At 40.8% G+C, this 14,699-nt stretch overlaps 1 protein-coding gene across 2 annotated transcripts; it reads left to right on the top strand.

Annotated features, from left to right (window-relative positions):
* The first annotated feature begins 460 nt into the window (after window positions 1-460).
* On the top strand, window positions 461-8,254 carry lztfl1 (leucine zipper transcription factor-like 1). Of its 2 annotated transcripts, none has more exons than XM_030079557.1 (10): window positions 461-742; window positions 1,079-1,203; window positions 1,315-1,509; window positions 3,511-3,568; window positions 4,639-4,710; window positions 5,309-5,374; window positions 5,477-5,554; window positions 5,854-6,012; window positions 6,714-6,817; window positions 7,208-8,254. In XM_030079557.1, the coding sequence occupies exons 1-10, from the start codon at window positions 740-742 to the stop codon at window positions 7,224-7,226; spliced, it is 879 nt and encodes a 292-aa protein (XP_029935417.1). In that variant the 5' UTR covers window positions 461-739; the 3' UTR covers window positions 7,227-8,254. The 2 variants fall into 2 exon arrangements, with proteins under 2 accessions (XP_029935417.1, XP_029935416.1); XM_030079556.1 differs by having other exon boundaries at window positions 5,836-6,012.
* The last annotated feature ends 6,445 nt before the right edge of the window (window positions 8,255-14,699 follow it).

Below are 14,699 nucleotides of genomic sequence, written 5' to 3'. Positions count from 1 at the left end.
GTAAATAATGAACTTTCATTGTAATAACTTTGCAGAATTTGTGACCAAGTCTATTTTTTTTTTTTTCCCAATAAGCTACACACTATTAGGGACTGAAATGAATTGAGATGAAAAACACCTTTACCCGACTGTTATTCTTTTAACAGCACACACACCTGCAGAGATAGCATCAAAAACCACACCAAAGTCTAGAAGGAAATTAAAGAGTCGCATACATGATTAAGAAAAAGAGCAATGCGTGTTTTTTTCTTTTTTCTTTTTAACGACATTGCGGAAATGAGGATTCATATAATATTTGTGTTTTGTTTTAAATCACGTTTTTTTTTCAGTGGGGGAAAAGTTATGTTCACTGATTTTTTTTAAAACGCTAGTGATATGTTCACGTTCACGCCAGGCCGAGTCACTCAGATTTCCGTTTGTTCCTGAACGCCGCGCTGTTGAACGCAACCCTGGTAACCAAGGCAATGACGCTATTCCCCGTAACCAAGGCGCTCTCAAGGCAAACACTAGATGGCTAGGATAGCAGCCCGGCCAGATAATCTTCAGATATAATCTACATTAAATCGCTCGATCGAGTTAAAATTTAAGCACAAGAGCTTTGATCCAGAAGTCTTTCTAGTACTGAGCATTTTGCTGCTGTTCCGTTCGCTTTTCCCCCCGCAAGACAGACGCAGGAGCACCCATTTTAGCTTGTTGGATTAGCTACAAGCTAGCTAGTAACGTTAGCTTCCTAAATACAATGGTAAGTAGCCGCTGTCCATCATTTGCTATTAGTGGTTAGCCATGCCATCTGTTTCATAGACTCGTTAACTACCCGGCTGGCTCCCTTCTCAATACATGTCGATCTTTCACTTGCCAAGTCGATGTGAAAGCAAATAGAAAACCGACAGTTAGCATCTCGACACATGTAACGTCAACATTATCCCTGTACGCTTATGTGAACAGGCCCAGTCAGATATTAACTGGGGAAAATCCTCTTCAAGGGAGCTGATCAGCTGCTTGTGGTTACTAGTGGAAGCTCAGATTCACCTGTGGTGCAAGTGACTGTGTAACCTCCCACGTTTCTCTCCCCATGTAGGCCGAGTTTGGTTTTAATGAACACCACCAGAATGAAGTCATCAATTACATGCGATTTGCACGTTCAAAGAGGGTGCTGAGGCTCAAGACTATTGACTCATGCTTTGAGGAACTCAAAGACAGCAGGTGATTGGCAGTATATTCTTATGCGAATCAAAGGGTGAGCATTAGTTCAGATGTCTGGTAGATCTTTAATATTGTTGTTTTATTCATGCGTGTTCATGTGTCTGTGTGAAGGCTGGTGGAGGAAACCTTCACAGTGGATGAGGTGAGGGAGATGCTGGACGGCCTGCAGGCAGTGGTGCGTGGGGAGGTGGAGACGGAGCTCATCAACACAGCCCACACCAACGTGCTGCTGCTCAGGCAGCTCTTCTCCCAGGCTGAGAAGTTTTACCTCCGACTGCAGACTGACATCTCAGAGCTGGAGAACAGGTGGGCTGGGAGGAAGGAAGCAGCTTCACACTTGCCTACCCAGCAAGTGTTTGATGGATGCTAATGTGAAGGTGGTGGCTGTGTTCAGAGTCAACTGAAGCAGCACAATTCTTATCATAACATAATATGGCATGGTAAAATAAAAATAATAAAAATAAATAAATAAAAAAAAGAATATAATGCAGCTGTTCAAACTGAAGCAGCACAAAGTGATACAAGCAGCAGCTGTGGATGACAACTGGTGTTGCCTCTATATTTACATTTATTTTTACCCATTTCTGCTTTGAGTGTCGGTGTAGCCAATTATATCGCCATTTATTTAAAGGTGAAATGTTTGCAAGGTAACAGATAGAAGCACACCATCAAAAGTTTTAAGCTGAAGGTCAAACTGAGTGCCACTGAGCGCCAGTGGGAACTGAACTTTGAGCCACATTTGACACACACATTATACCTTCATGTTCACATCTACATTTTGAAGCACAGGCCGCTTCTTCAGTGCTTTTAAGATGTAGATCTAGCGTAGAAGCCAGGTGAAAAGGTTATTGCCAAGCCGCACGTTTTTATGTGAATTCTGCCTTTTGCCTCCAGTGCAGTGGTTTCCTTTTCTCATTGGCATTCAGCCAACCTCAAAGCCACAGCTTGTACATGTTAAAATTTCACCAGTATCCAGAAGACAATGAAATTAACTATTTTAGATATATTGCAGCCATACACTGGTATAAAAGCAACAATTCACTGTGTGATTTTTTTTTCTGTAAATGCTTGTTGAAGTGATGATGGCAAGGAGGTGTTGGGCTGGTCGCCAGCTGGGATGAAAGCAAATTTATAAAACAGACATTGTTAAATTTTTTTAATATAGCATTACAAGTCTTGTACGTCGAGTCATGCGGGTAACTGCACTGCCGTTAAACAAGATAAATCTCATTGAGGCTAATGTCAGATACCTCACCTTGCTTCTTAGCTCTCGATCTCCTTTACTTCTTGACTTTGTGCCAAGAAATGTATTAATGTGCTTTTGGCACAGGTACTCACTGTCAGGTTATTACATTAACATCAATTCACAGCGGCTCAAGCCAGCAGACTCGGTCATGAAATGCAAACATATCAGTGGTGATAGGTTAAAAAATGTCTCTGTGTTGAAGCATATACATTAAAATCCCAAATTCTACCTATTCCTATTTTTGTACCTACCTGCTCCTATTTTTGTGAGTTAGATGGATAACACAAGGGCTTTTCCATATTCACTCACTTTACATCTCTGGAAATACAAGGCCATAAGATCTCAATTTGCACAATCTGCAGCAGCTCATTCTTCAACATGTTGTGCAAGCCCTCTGGTATATGCACATAGTTTTGAATGTAGCCTTTATCTTGTGTGCTGTTCACGCGAACCTCATCTAACTTTTGACCCCTGTCACCCTTACCGAGGTCAAAAACCGCACTGCCCTCACTGATGTTATAAACAATGTGCTTGTTTTGGAAAAGTTCTGTTGTTTGTGATACGCATACAGTATGTGGATAAGCCCTGAAAGCTTCAAGTTGCTGTTAGGGTGTCAGAAGCAGGGAATACGCCCCTTGCCACAGATCTACGTGTGTTCAGCAGCTCTTCAAAACCACATTTAAGCCGTAGAGAGAGCACTTTTGTTCACCACAAGCATGTATGTTATACTTTTAGTGTTAAACTGCCATCAGGAACACAATGGGTGTCATATTTACTTTTTCAAAGATGCGTAACTGCCAAATACTTGATTTCTTCAGATAAAAGTGAAATGTGTAGGCATGACAATATGGGACTGTGCTCCGTAGAGACTGTGATGTAGTTGCTAAATGTGTTGGCCGGTAGTGTAAATGAGCACACTCTCTAGTCAGTGTTGGTCACCATGCAAAAATACTCAATACTTTATTATTATTTGTAAGATTTTAAGCTTATTTCTCTCCCTTTCTGTGCTGTTTTCTTCATCATTCCCAATGCCAGTTTGCTTATAACTTTACTCCTTACAGGGAGCTGTTAGAGCAAGTGGCTGAGTTTGAAAAGACTGACTTTAAAACCACTGACAAGGTGAGTAAAATGTGTAGGCATACACCATTTAGAACATGAAACATCTGTAACAACAGAACCACAACATTTCTGGTGCACTACAAGGACTTTCACACACACATAGATATCAATAACTAGACAGCAGAGCAGTTCCAAGTAGTTTTGTATATCAGACCATCAGCCCTTCACACCTATCCACACGTTTCAGCAGTCACATATCACAGTGGTTGCTGTGTGGTTTGACAATACATTTTCGAAAAAACAACAAATCAGCTTTCCTTGACACATAGTCCTCATTGCTCTTCTGTGCAGAGTTCACCGAAGGTTACTGCTTCTTGTATTTGAGTTTGACTTAAAACAAAATTTAAGTATTGTAATAGCTGGAGGATGAGCCTTGCTTGTATGGAAAGTAAATTAGAAGATGCGGGAATAAAAGGTGACCAGTGTACTGTGGTTCTTCAGCCTGATTTTGATTATCAGTTTTTAGAATCGCTCAAAGCTGTTTTCGGGTTGCTCTTTGCATGTTATGCATGCATAACTTCCAACTGTATCTGTGCATCTTTTTTCCGCTCACCAATTAAGCCTCAGCCTCACAGTTGAATGCTTGTTCACACTGTGTAAAAGAACAATGTATTCTGGGGAAAGCTTTATGCATGTGAATGTGTGTGAATGTGAATATGTGTGTGCATGTGCTGCAAAAAGAAAATGAAAGTCATTAAATTTGTTATGTCATTGTGTGTATGAAACCTGTGTGTGTGGATATATACAGGGGCTGATGTGCCATTCAGCCCAAGCTGTAAAAGCTACACAGCATGCCTTTACATTGTGTAAATATGAGGTTGCAATGGTCACATTTCTTAAGACAAACAAAACTAAATAGATATCAAATCAACCTTTTTTCTGCACTTTTGCCTGCATGCAGCAACAGGCTATAGCTTACATGTTTTGATGAAGAAATCAACAACTGTTCTGTATTCAGTGATAACTTCTCTATATACATGTAGCACATGTTCTGTTTTATGTTATATGCTTTCAGTAGGTTTTTATAAATATTCTGACATTTCAGTTGCAAAAATTGACTCGATTCCTAGGTAAACCAGGAAATCAGCAAACCCAAGTTGGCGCCGCTGAATGAGGGTGGGGTCTCTGAACTTCTGAATAAGGTAAAGAATTATGTTCCCAGGGTTTGGTGTAAAGCACATCTGTCAAACTTTTAATGTTCTATTAACTGGCCAGTCCCATATTGCCCACAGCAGGGTACCACAAGCCTCAGCATGCACTGCAACATCCTGTGCTATCAGCACAGCATAACACCTGCACACCCCCAATGAACTCAACAGCAGCCCAGATCACTTGTATCAAGACAGTTATCTACTAGCTAACTCACTAGCCAGTCAAAATTTTAAGTTATATGTCTAGCTGGAATTGTGTGCGAGTGACGTGCATGTTTGAGTAAAAATATGCATGACTGTAGATTTCTTTTCAGCAAAATTTCAGTTATCAGGTTAATTTTGATTCCCTATTTGTTATTGGAAACGATTCAGGGCAGGCGTGCAGATGTAATATGCCAGAAAAAAGAAGATGCAGTGGACTCTTACATGTTTTAGATATCTTTGTTTTATACACATACTTTTTTGTGGACTTAATCATTTTTTTTTTTTTACATAGGCCCTGTTTGCCTTTGAATTGGTTGTGATTTGAGTTTGATACTCCTGAGGTTGACTGTGAGAAGTTGTGCTCTTTTGTTCATATTCTCAACAGGAGATTGTGAGACTACAGGAGGAAAATGACAAGCTAAAATCCAGGCTTCGGACTATAGAATCCCAGGTATGAAAATCAGCCACATATTTTCAACGCAGGCTGCATTTTCCCCACCATCGGCCCGCCGGGTTGTATTGCTCTCACATCTGTTCTGTTTTTCACATTTAGGCCATGAATGCGCTAGATGAGAAAACCAAGGCAGAGAGGGCCTTGAAAGACCTTCAGAAGGTGCAAGGTGAACAGCAGGTATGTCAGTGAGTTTACTTTGCAAGTAATATCATCAAATCTTTATAACGGCACTCTTTATGTTTTATCCTTTGTTTTTCATTTATTGCACATGAACAATTGTTGTCATTTGATTTTATCTGCTTAACTTGGACCTGCGATGGTATGTATCCACCCGACAAGCGTTTTGTTTTACTTTGATTGTGAGTAGGAGTAAGAGGATATAGATTCTGTCACACAAAGTTACAGTTGTTGTCACATGCGCTTCGTGTGAACCTATGTGTTGTTTCTTTTCTTTTAAGCTGACTGCTCACTCCCAGGAGATCAGCAGTCTGGAGGACACGGTGGCGGCGCTGAGGGCTGACTATGAAAAGTCTCTCAGTGCCAACTCTGCCTCCCAGAAGGACCTGCAGGAAAACCTGATTTCTGCCAAACATGACCTGCTGCGAGTGCAGGAGCAGCTGGCTCTGGCAGAAAAGGTTTGTCACTTAACTAGCAATCAGGGTCAAAAATCAACATTTGCTGCTAAAATTTGTGTGTGGTGGATAAACCAATAAGGGGCACAGAACACACTAGCCAGTAAGAACTGAGATGATAGCACTCCTTGTATATGCAGTAGTCATTTATTATATGCACTCATTGGTTTTTGCCTTTTATCGCACTTTATCATTACTGCAAATCTGACCATGAGCCAGGCGAAAGGAGCCAAACCAGGCGAAAGGAACCAAACAGACCTCTGATTGGCTGGCTGTCACGCTGGTTTCACACATAGTGGTTGCATCTAAACTTGCACAAGCCTTTCTTTCTGCACGTCTGCTGCATGGAAGGTTAACCAACCATGACATTAATTTTAACTTAACTACGTGGCCATGTGGTTAAACCTTGTGGTGTTACTTCATAATTAACTAAAATTTTGATCTTGAATTTTGAATTGAGTTGAATTGAACCGATCTGTTCTTATGAAAAATGTTTATTATTTTGGCTGGTATTTTAAAGTATTTTTAACAGCTTACTTCTTTGGCTTGACCGGGCTTTACAAATTAACCCTAAGTTAATTTTGGATGCTGCCAGCATCACACCATACTCTATACCAGTCTGATCCTCGTTCCTTTCAGTGCTATGGACACTTTCAGCTTGCATCCTGCTCTGTGCATGTGTGTTTGTGTTTGTATGTGTGCAGGAATTGGAGAAGAAGTTCCAGCAAACCGCTGCTTACCGCAACATGAAAGAGATCCTGACCAAGAAGAACGAGCAGATCAAAGAGATCAGGAAACGACTGCAGAGGCGAGTCCAAATTTTAGCTATATTTTATCTGAATTTTATCAACACCTTAGACTGCAGTTTGAGCTAACAGGATCTGGGTGCTATGTCCTAAACTTCAACTCAAATTTATCAACCCTATTAGATTTAGATTCTTGATTTATATTTTTGCTGATTTTGCACCATTCAGACATCGTTTCCTGCATTATATTGAGCCATCAATTCCTTGTCTGGCCTTCTCATCTGATATTTGTCTATATGATGTGCTGATTTGTTACTTTTATTGTGCTTTTATGTTATGCTTTTCCAATTTTAATGTTTATTCAACCCAAATCGTTCATGCTTGGTATACTGTATGTAATGCCCAGTCCTGATTGGCTCCTGTTAGTAAGATATCTGTTCTGTCCATTTCAGATATGAGTCCGATGAATGAGCCTCACCCAAGACAGCTGGTGAAACAGACGCCTAGGTTGTAAGAAGGGACCAAAATTCCTCTTCCAAACTGTGATTTGGGAGAGGTTTCGAGGAACCGCCATTCCCCACTGCTCTAACACTAGAGAGACGGAAAGAAGCGCTTCCATGAAGAATTGCTTGTCCATGCGTTATCCAGCATCTTAAATAATTATTGGCTTTAGTAGAGAGGGCTGCCGGGGAGGAGGGGCAATGTTTAAGGTACATAAAAACACAGCTGAATTAGTAGTAACAAATTGGACCCTTTTTTCTACGTCTCTATTTGGAGCTCATTTCCAGTAGCTAGTAGGCCTCCCTCAGTGCTCTATGCAAGTACCAGCATGTCCCCTTTTCAAGAGGCCTTGTCCATTTGCTCAGTCGGGCAGATACCGTCTGCCTAAAGCTTTGCAGTCTTATCTATCTGATGAGTAAATGTTATGTCATAGCTCGGTGACACCAAGTCATTTATTAATAATTGCCTCTTAATCATGGCTGATCAGTTTATCAGTAAATTTAGCTGCACTGTTATAGCCAGAGTCGAGCTAGGTGAACTCAGTTCCAAGCTTGGATCAAGCCACTTTGGCTTCAGAGTCATGGTACTTTACCCTCCAGAGGTCGCAGTCACAATAACTTGTTTACCTAAACATTTCTTTGGGCAATTGGAATGAAAGTATAAGTATTCAGAATACTCCATATTTAGTCCACTTTCTTACATTTATATTTTCTGCTCTTGTGTATTGAATGACAAGGAAAAAACAGTGATCCAGAAAGAATACAGTATATTCCCCTATTTCCCTACACAGTGTGCATAGAATATTTTTGTCTAAAAAGTTTAACTGCGTACTTTTCTTATTGCTTTGGGTGGTGGGGTGTAAGAGATAAACTATATATGATTCTGTTCATGATGTGATGCTCTTGTAGAGTATGATACATCTGCAGTATGTTATACTAGATGTGCATTTGTTTGTATTGTGCAGAGTCTGGGGTAATAAAAGCTTTTACCAAAATTAATTTGCTGCCCTTTTTTTGTAATTGAGTTTAATCAATACTTTTGGTCATCATTATATTATGTAATCATATTGTTTCATTACTCATAGCAGCCCAGGATATATTTGATCATTTAAACTCTCAGATAGTTCTTGCAGATGGGAATTTGCCCTTTATTCTTTTTTATTTTTTCATCATAACTCAAAATATAGATCTGTTTTCCTTCAGTGTGTTGGCTTTTTTAGCCATACATCAAAATATCAGACAATAAATGTGCCCTGTAATGAACTGACAAACTGTCTCAAGGGTCTCTCCCCTCCAACCAGTATTGTATACTGGGATAGATTGCTGCCTGCTGTTTCCCTGACTAAGAATAAATTAAGAATAAATGCAACAGAAAGACGGACTAAATGACAGACTGATTATTGTTTGGAATTTTGTTTCAACAAGGGGGCGCCATACTGCAATTATGGATTGCATGTGCACCTCTTTATTAGTTGCATGCCATTCTTCAAAAACCATTCAAAGCTCTGCACCTGCACACTTTGACATCCGCGTCCACATCTGCGTGAAATGGATACAACATGTTAAACCAGCGCTGAAGAGGAAAACAAAAAAGTACAAACTGGAACTACACATCTAAAGACGCCACACAAACTCTGTGAAATTTGAGCAGCTATGAACGACACGAGATTGGAATATACAAACAAATTCCAGTACCGCAGAAAAACAGAGGCAGATGCCTGTTACAAACTCAAGGGAGAGATTGATTTATGTACATCAAAGCAGAAATACCCTGCACTGTCTAGTAACGTTGCTTGCAGTTTCAATAAAGTGCGTCATTTGGCCATTTGGCTTCATTGCTCATATTTGGTTTTGTGGTGAATCATAGCTCACACAGAATAACCAGCAGCATTCGGGGGATACACCTAAGACACAAGTAATCACAAAAAGTTAATACTAAGATTATCTTTCACAAGACATCTGCCAGAGAGGCCTAATCAGTTTTCATCTTTTTCGTAAATTCTCGCAGCATATCGAAAAAACATCTGCTGTATCGCCATCTGTGTGGCTGAACGTGACAAATGAGATATGAAGTGGTCACCAGTCAACCGTCAGCACCTCACGGCTTGTTTTCATTGAAACTCTTCTAGCCACAGTCTGTCCTTGGTTAAACCTGGGTTGGTTGTGCAGGTTGCTGTGTGCATGAGTCTTATGCATGGTTTGTCTAACTTCCTATAGGTGCAGGCAGAGAAGAGGGGAGGGAACACAGAAACACAGCTGGTCCAACAATGCAAAAATATCCCTCAAAAACGCGTTGCTATCTTGAACGGGTTAATGTAAACTTGCTGACCTGAAAGAAGTGTATGCTTTCGACTTCATCTGTGGAATAGATTCACTGATCTCAAATACCGACACAGAGATCAGAACAAAGGAACTGAGGCCTCTGAAGCTGCAAACCCTTATCACACCTTATCATGGTGTGCTTACTTGTTTATGTATCGACATCCTTGTGCATGCATGTCTGTTTTTGCAGTATTATGGTTTATAGTGAGGGATCAAAGTCAGTCAAGCCACTGACAATACAGACTGTCAATAAATGCAAATCGGATGCAGATGGCAAAGTGATAATCATCGGTGCATGAAATAAATCACAGCAAGAAGGTACACAGGAAGTGGTGACTAGTGTCTCGCAGTGCCAGACGTGCTGAGAGCACAAAACAAGAGTAGGCCTACTTTCCCAGAATAACACTGAGACGACTGGTAATGTACATGACGGCGGTGTGCCAGTTCACAGCAGCTTCATATTTACTGATACAGAATTACAGGGGGTTTTCTTTGTTTCACTGACAAAACAAAAGTGGCTGGCGTTTTTGGTTTTTCCTCAGAACGCTGAAGCAAGATGTGACACGGTAAAGTCCACAGTGTGGCTTTTCAAACCACTGCTCACTGTGATTTTTAAGGGGACAGCGTTAACTAAAGCTGTACAGTGCAAGGTAAATCACTTGCGGCTTTGAGTTAGTGTTGAGTGACCTGAGTGTTGCCAGTTACCAGTTACCTTCATCACCATGGTGACAATCTCTGCAGATTACCTTTGATCTTTGACACTTTGTGCGCTGTGATCTTTGACACTAGCTTTCTCTGCCTCCTCAGAGACAGAGCGAGGGTGTCAAGGGTGTTCATGTTTGGCTCCACAGCTGTTTCTAGAGCCAGACCTTGGCCAGTAGCTGATCAAAGGGGTGTGGCAGAGCACCAGATGTAATCAGGAAGCAGCAACTCAAGAACCAGGGACATTACGATGGCCCTAAAATCTGAGATTACCGTTTATTAGACACTGTCACAGATCAACATAAGAGAGAAGCAGATGGCCATCCAGTTCTGAGAACGCTTGCTCATCATTTCACAGCATCATTGTCATCTGGTTGATAGGGAAGTGTAGAATAGTTTCCTTGAAATTACCTCATTTACCCCATGTACATTTAGTGACGCAGCAGTTGATCTGACTTGTGCTCTACCAGATTCCCAGGTATGACTCTTCTTCATTCTGTAGAGGCTGTATTTACGTCTAGCTAAGTTGTAGTGGGTCAAATGTGAATTTTGGAAAATTTCATTATTCCATTTTGCAATTAGCAGTTCTCTTGTCTGAGAACAATAAACAAAAAACCTGGGATAATCTGTTTCTATAGGCCTTAAATGTTGCCAACACTACATTTTGGAATATATCTAAACCTGTTAGAGAAGACTTTCAGTTGTTGTTTGAGTGTGAAAAAAAAAACCCTGTGAAATTACTTGCGGTGGCAAAAAATACACCTAGATGTCTCCCCGAGCAATGGTCTCATTTAAACACTTATGTCTCATATATTTAGTACTGTTAGCCTCAGTGGTTTCAAGCATGAGTCAGCATAATCTGAACCTAGAGCCAAAGGGTCATGTTGAAAGTGTGTTGAAGAAAAAGTCTAAGTTATCGTTTATTATGCTGCTTATTTAACATGAAATACCGTGTCATATATTCAATATGTGTAATACTCCTGTATTTACTGTTTTACACTGAGTCAGTACCTCCTCTGTCATACATTAGTCATTTTGAATAACATTTGTTTCATTTTTGTTTTTCTCAGACTCAAAGTGGCTGAGACGATCCAACAAGTTCAAGTTCAAGTTCAAGTTCAAGTTCAGGTTCAAGAGTTTTATTGTCATATGCACAGTAGAACAAGTAGTTATACTACACAATGAGATTCCTACTCTGTTCATTCTCCCTAAAGGACTGCATCCAACATAGAAATCTAATAAAAATAGATAAAATAAGAAAAGCACCTTCATCACCATGGTGACAATCTCTGCAGATTACCTTTGATCTTTGACACTTTGTGCGCTGTGATCTTTGACACTAGCTTTCTCTGCCTCGTCAGAGACAGAGCGAGGGTGTCAAGGGTGTTCATGTTTGGCTCCACAGCTGTTTCTAGAGCCAGACCTTGGCCAGTAGCTGATCAAAGGGGTGTGGCAGAGCACCAGATGTAATCAGGAAGCAGCAACTCAAGAACCAGGGACATTACAATAAGAAGAAGAAGAAAAGCAAGAAAAGCAAGAAAAACAACAACAATAAAAAAAAAATAATAATAATAGTGGTTCACATTACAGATACATATGTGTTATTTACATTGCGTGGAGGATATACAGTGCAATATTGAATTTAGCAGCATTCCTGTAGTGCAGGAGTCGTGCAGATACAGATGAGCCATTGTAACTACACTGTTTGACTGAATGAAGCAAAGTTAGTGTTTATTTGATGCTGATACACCTTTCAAATAAGATCATGCAAGCTACAACGGTTACATTTTCAGTATCAGTAAGACTAACATGAAGGGTTTCCCCCTGTTGTGTTTGTGAAACGTCAGTGCACCTTATTATACAGTATCAACTAACTTCATCCCGCCTGCGTCATACAGCGCTAGTATCTATGGGAATGTCATTCCAGATCAAACCACTGATAGACCTATTCATGACCTCTTCCCACACTGTCATTTGATGTAGAATCTCAGGCTTTGCTTCCTCAAATGTCTAGACAAAGGCCAAAATGACCCTTAATAGTCACTGACATAGAAATAGTAAGTCACAATAAGATCACTGATGATTAGTCAACAACCTCTGTCAAACTTAGAAATGTACCAACAAGAACATATCGAATTTTGATAGTGGGTGCCTCCCCTGTCTGCGTAGAGTTAGCATATTGCTCCTGAGTTTACAAAGGTTTCCTCTTGTTGCTCTGGTTTCCTTCCATATTAAAACAACAGGACACTTAGTTGCATGCAGACCTCCTCCAAGGACACAGCTGGAGGTGATGGCCCCATTTCTGCTTGGCCCCACCCACCTTAGGCAATGTTCTGCTCTAACCTCTGTTCTAACCTCGGTTCACACTACAGACCTTAGCCCTGATTTTTTGGTGATTTTTGGAGATTACTCAGCCCTGGGCTTAGAGTGGGAGTATCCCACATTCTAAGATGCAAGTGTGAAAGACATAGCCCAGAGCCAACTGTGGTCTTAGCCCAGGGCTAGGTGCAGTGTGAAAAGGGCTTATATTGCCCACTGATATGAATCTGAGTGGGATTGAGTGTCCGTCTATCTGTATTAGCCCTCTGATACACTGGCAACCTGTCCAAGGTGTTTTCTGCTACAGACTCAGCACCCATGATGCCAGATAAAGAAAATGAATGACTGAACCTGAGAGCATGGTAGTTTGTCTTTAGGCATTACACAAAAATGTGCATTACAAAAAAAAAAAAAAAAAGGTATTACCAAAGATTACTAGTCCATTCTACATCTACATTCTAGGGTTACTCACTATGTAGCGTGAGGCCCATTTTGGTTCTCACACGTTACATGCATTCAGATTGGAGCAGCACCTCTTTGAGTCTTGCCAGTTGGCAGAGTTGTTTGGTGTGAAACGTCTCAGTCTGTCAGTTTCTTCAACAGCGTGTTCCCATCAGAAAATACCTGCCATATTTCAGCCGTTTCCTTGTGCCTCACTGCGGGCCAAAGTGAGAAACGCAACCAGCAGACGGTGAGCAATAAAACACTGAGCACCTACTCGCTCGCTGTCCTCTGCCTCTGATGCTCGTGTGTGCTTGAAAGTCTGAAAGTGTTACATCAGGTTTGGTAGTGAAACTGCAAGGAGGTTGGCAGCCCACTCTGTGTCGTACAGAGAGCCTTCAAAGGGCCCCAAAGCCGCACAAGAGAATACTTTTTTTTTTTACACCCACTCACATGAAACACACAAAACTGACATAAACACTTTCCTTCATTAATGATGATTCACTTTTCACTTTGTAAATACACCTTTACTGGTGAGAGTGTATTATTATCTTTTTAGTCTCTGTGCCATGAAGTAAAGACATTAAACATGTCATTATATTAAATGAGTATCCTGGTTGCCCGGTTTAGAAAAGGAGCACGCTTGCTGTTTGAATATCAGTGTTTTTGTTTGCGTTTCACCCGAAACAGTTGGTATCACAGGGACTTTCTACTTTGATTTTCTTTGGACAAGTGTGGTCAGTTTCGTGACCTTTTGACATTTTGATAATTTCCCTTTATCCCTGGCACTATCAAGCTAATCTCAGACTTCCCTCTCTTTAAAGGAAAGTTCCTGTTTTTGCTCGTGCTATCACATGAAATTGCGTGACCTTGGATAATGACCCAATTGAGACTAGAAAAACATAGTTTGGTCACTTGGGTTATCCTTATTATTATTATCAAGGCATATGCCATGAATATCACTCTCTCAGGAATGAATACCTCGTCCTGTGATTGGAGCAGATACTCACCATTTCATTTACACCTGAGGCATTTTTGACTCTCATACTGAGCAGCTTACACTAAGTGAAACATGAGGCTTCCCTGCCTAAATCTCATGCTAGCTGAAAAACTGTGGTCCAAAGTGTGAAAGTGGGCATCAGAGGTGACAACAGCTCACCAGCTAATGTTGTGTTGTTTCATCACTCTTCTCGTCATGTTTTTTTTAGTTTCAGGTCTCAGTCATCCATGGCCTTAAGTGCTCCACCTGTACAGACACTGTGTTAAAACCAGGCTGTGACTTGAAGAAACTTAATAGACTGTGGAGGGGATGTGGGAGTGTTGTTTTGGTTTCAGCCTGTTTGCCATGGTTCATTAAGTTCAGTGTGAGACAGACCTTAAAAACGCACTTAAAACACACAGTCACTGTCCAAAGACTCCACAAAGTTGGACTCAGTTGTCTTGTAAGACAACTGTCTTATAAGACAGTGCACACTGATTGCTATAATGTTGTACTGGGCATTCAAGGACATCCTCTAGTTGGGGAAAGTCACGTGGTACTTGTTCGAACTTGCTTCTGATTAAAAAAAACACAGCACAGCACAACATCAGCACGTCACACTCTGTGGTTAGAGGGAAACCTTATAAGAGCCTGCTTGCAAACCTCACCAGACTCCCTTCT

Source organism: Myripristis murdjan, chromosome 20, assembly GCF_902150065.1.
Source record: "Myripristis murdjan chromosome 20, fMyrMur1.1, whole genome shotgun sequence".
In the NCBI taxonomy this organism is placed as follows: domain Eukaryota; kingdom Metazoa; phylum Chordata; class Actinopteri; order Holocentriformes; family Holocentridae; genus Myripristis; species Myripristis murdjan.
This window is presented reverse-complemented; position numbering and strand designations above follow the sequence as displayed.

Coding starts and splice junctions, on each gene's coding strand:
- lztfl1 (XM_030079556.1), top strand. Junction 1,204..1,314: donor GAGGAACTCAAAGACAGCAG/GTGATTGGCAGT, acceptor GTCTGTGTGAAG/GCTGGTGGAGGAAACCTTCA. Junction 3,569..4,638: donor ACTTTAAAACCACTGACAAG/GTGAGTAAAATG, acceptor CTCGATTCCTAG/GTAAACCAGGAAATCAGCAA.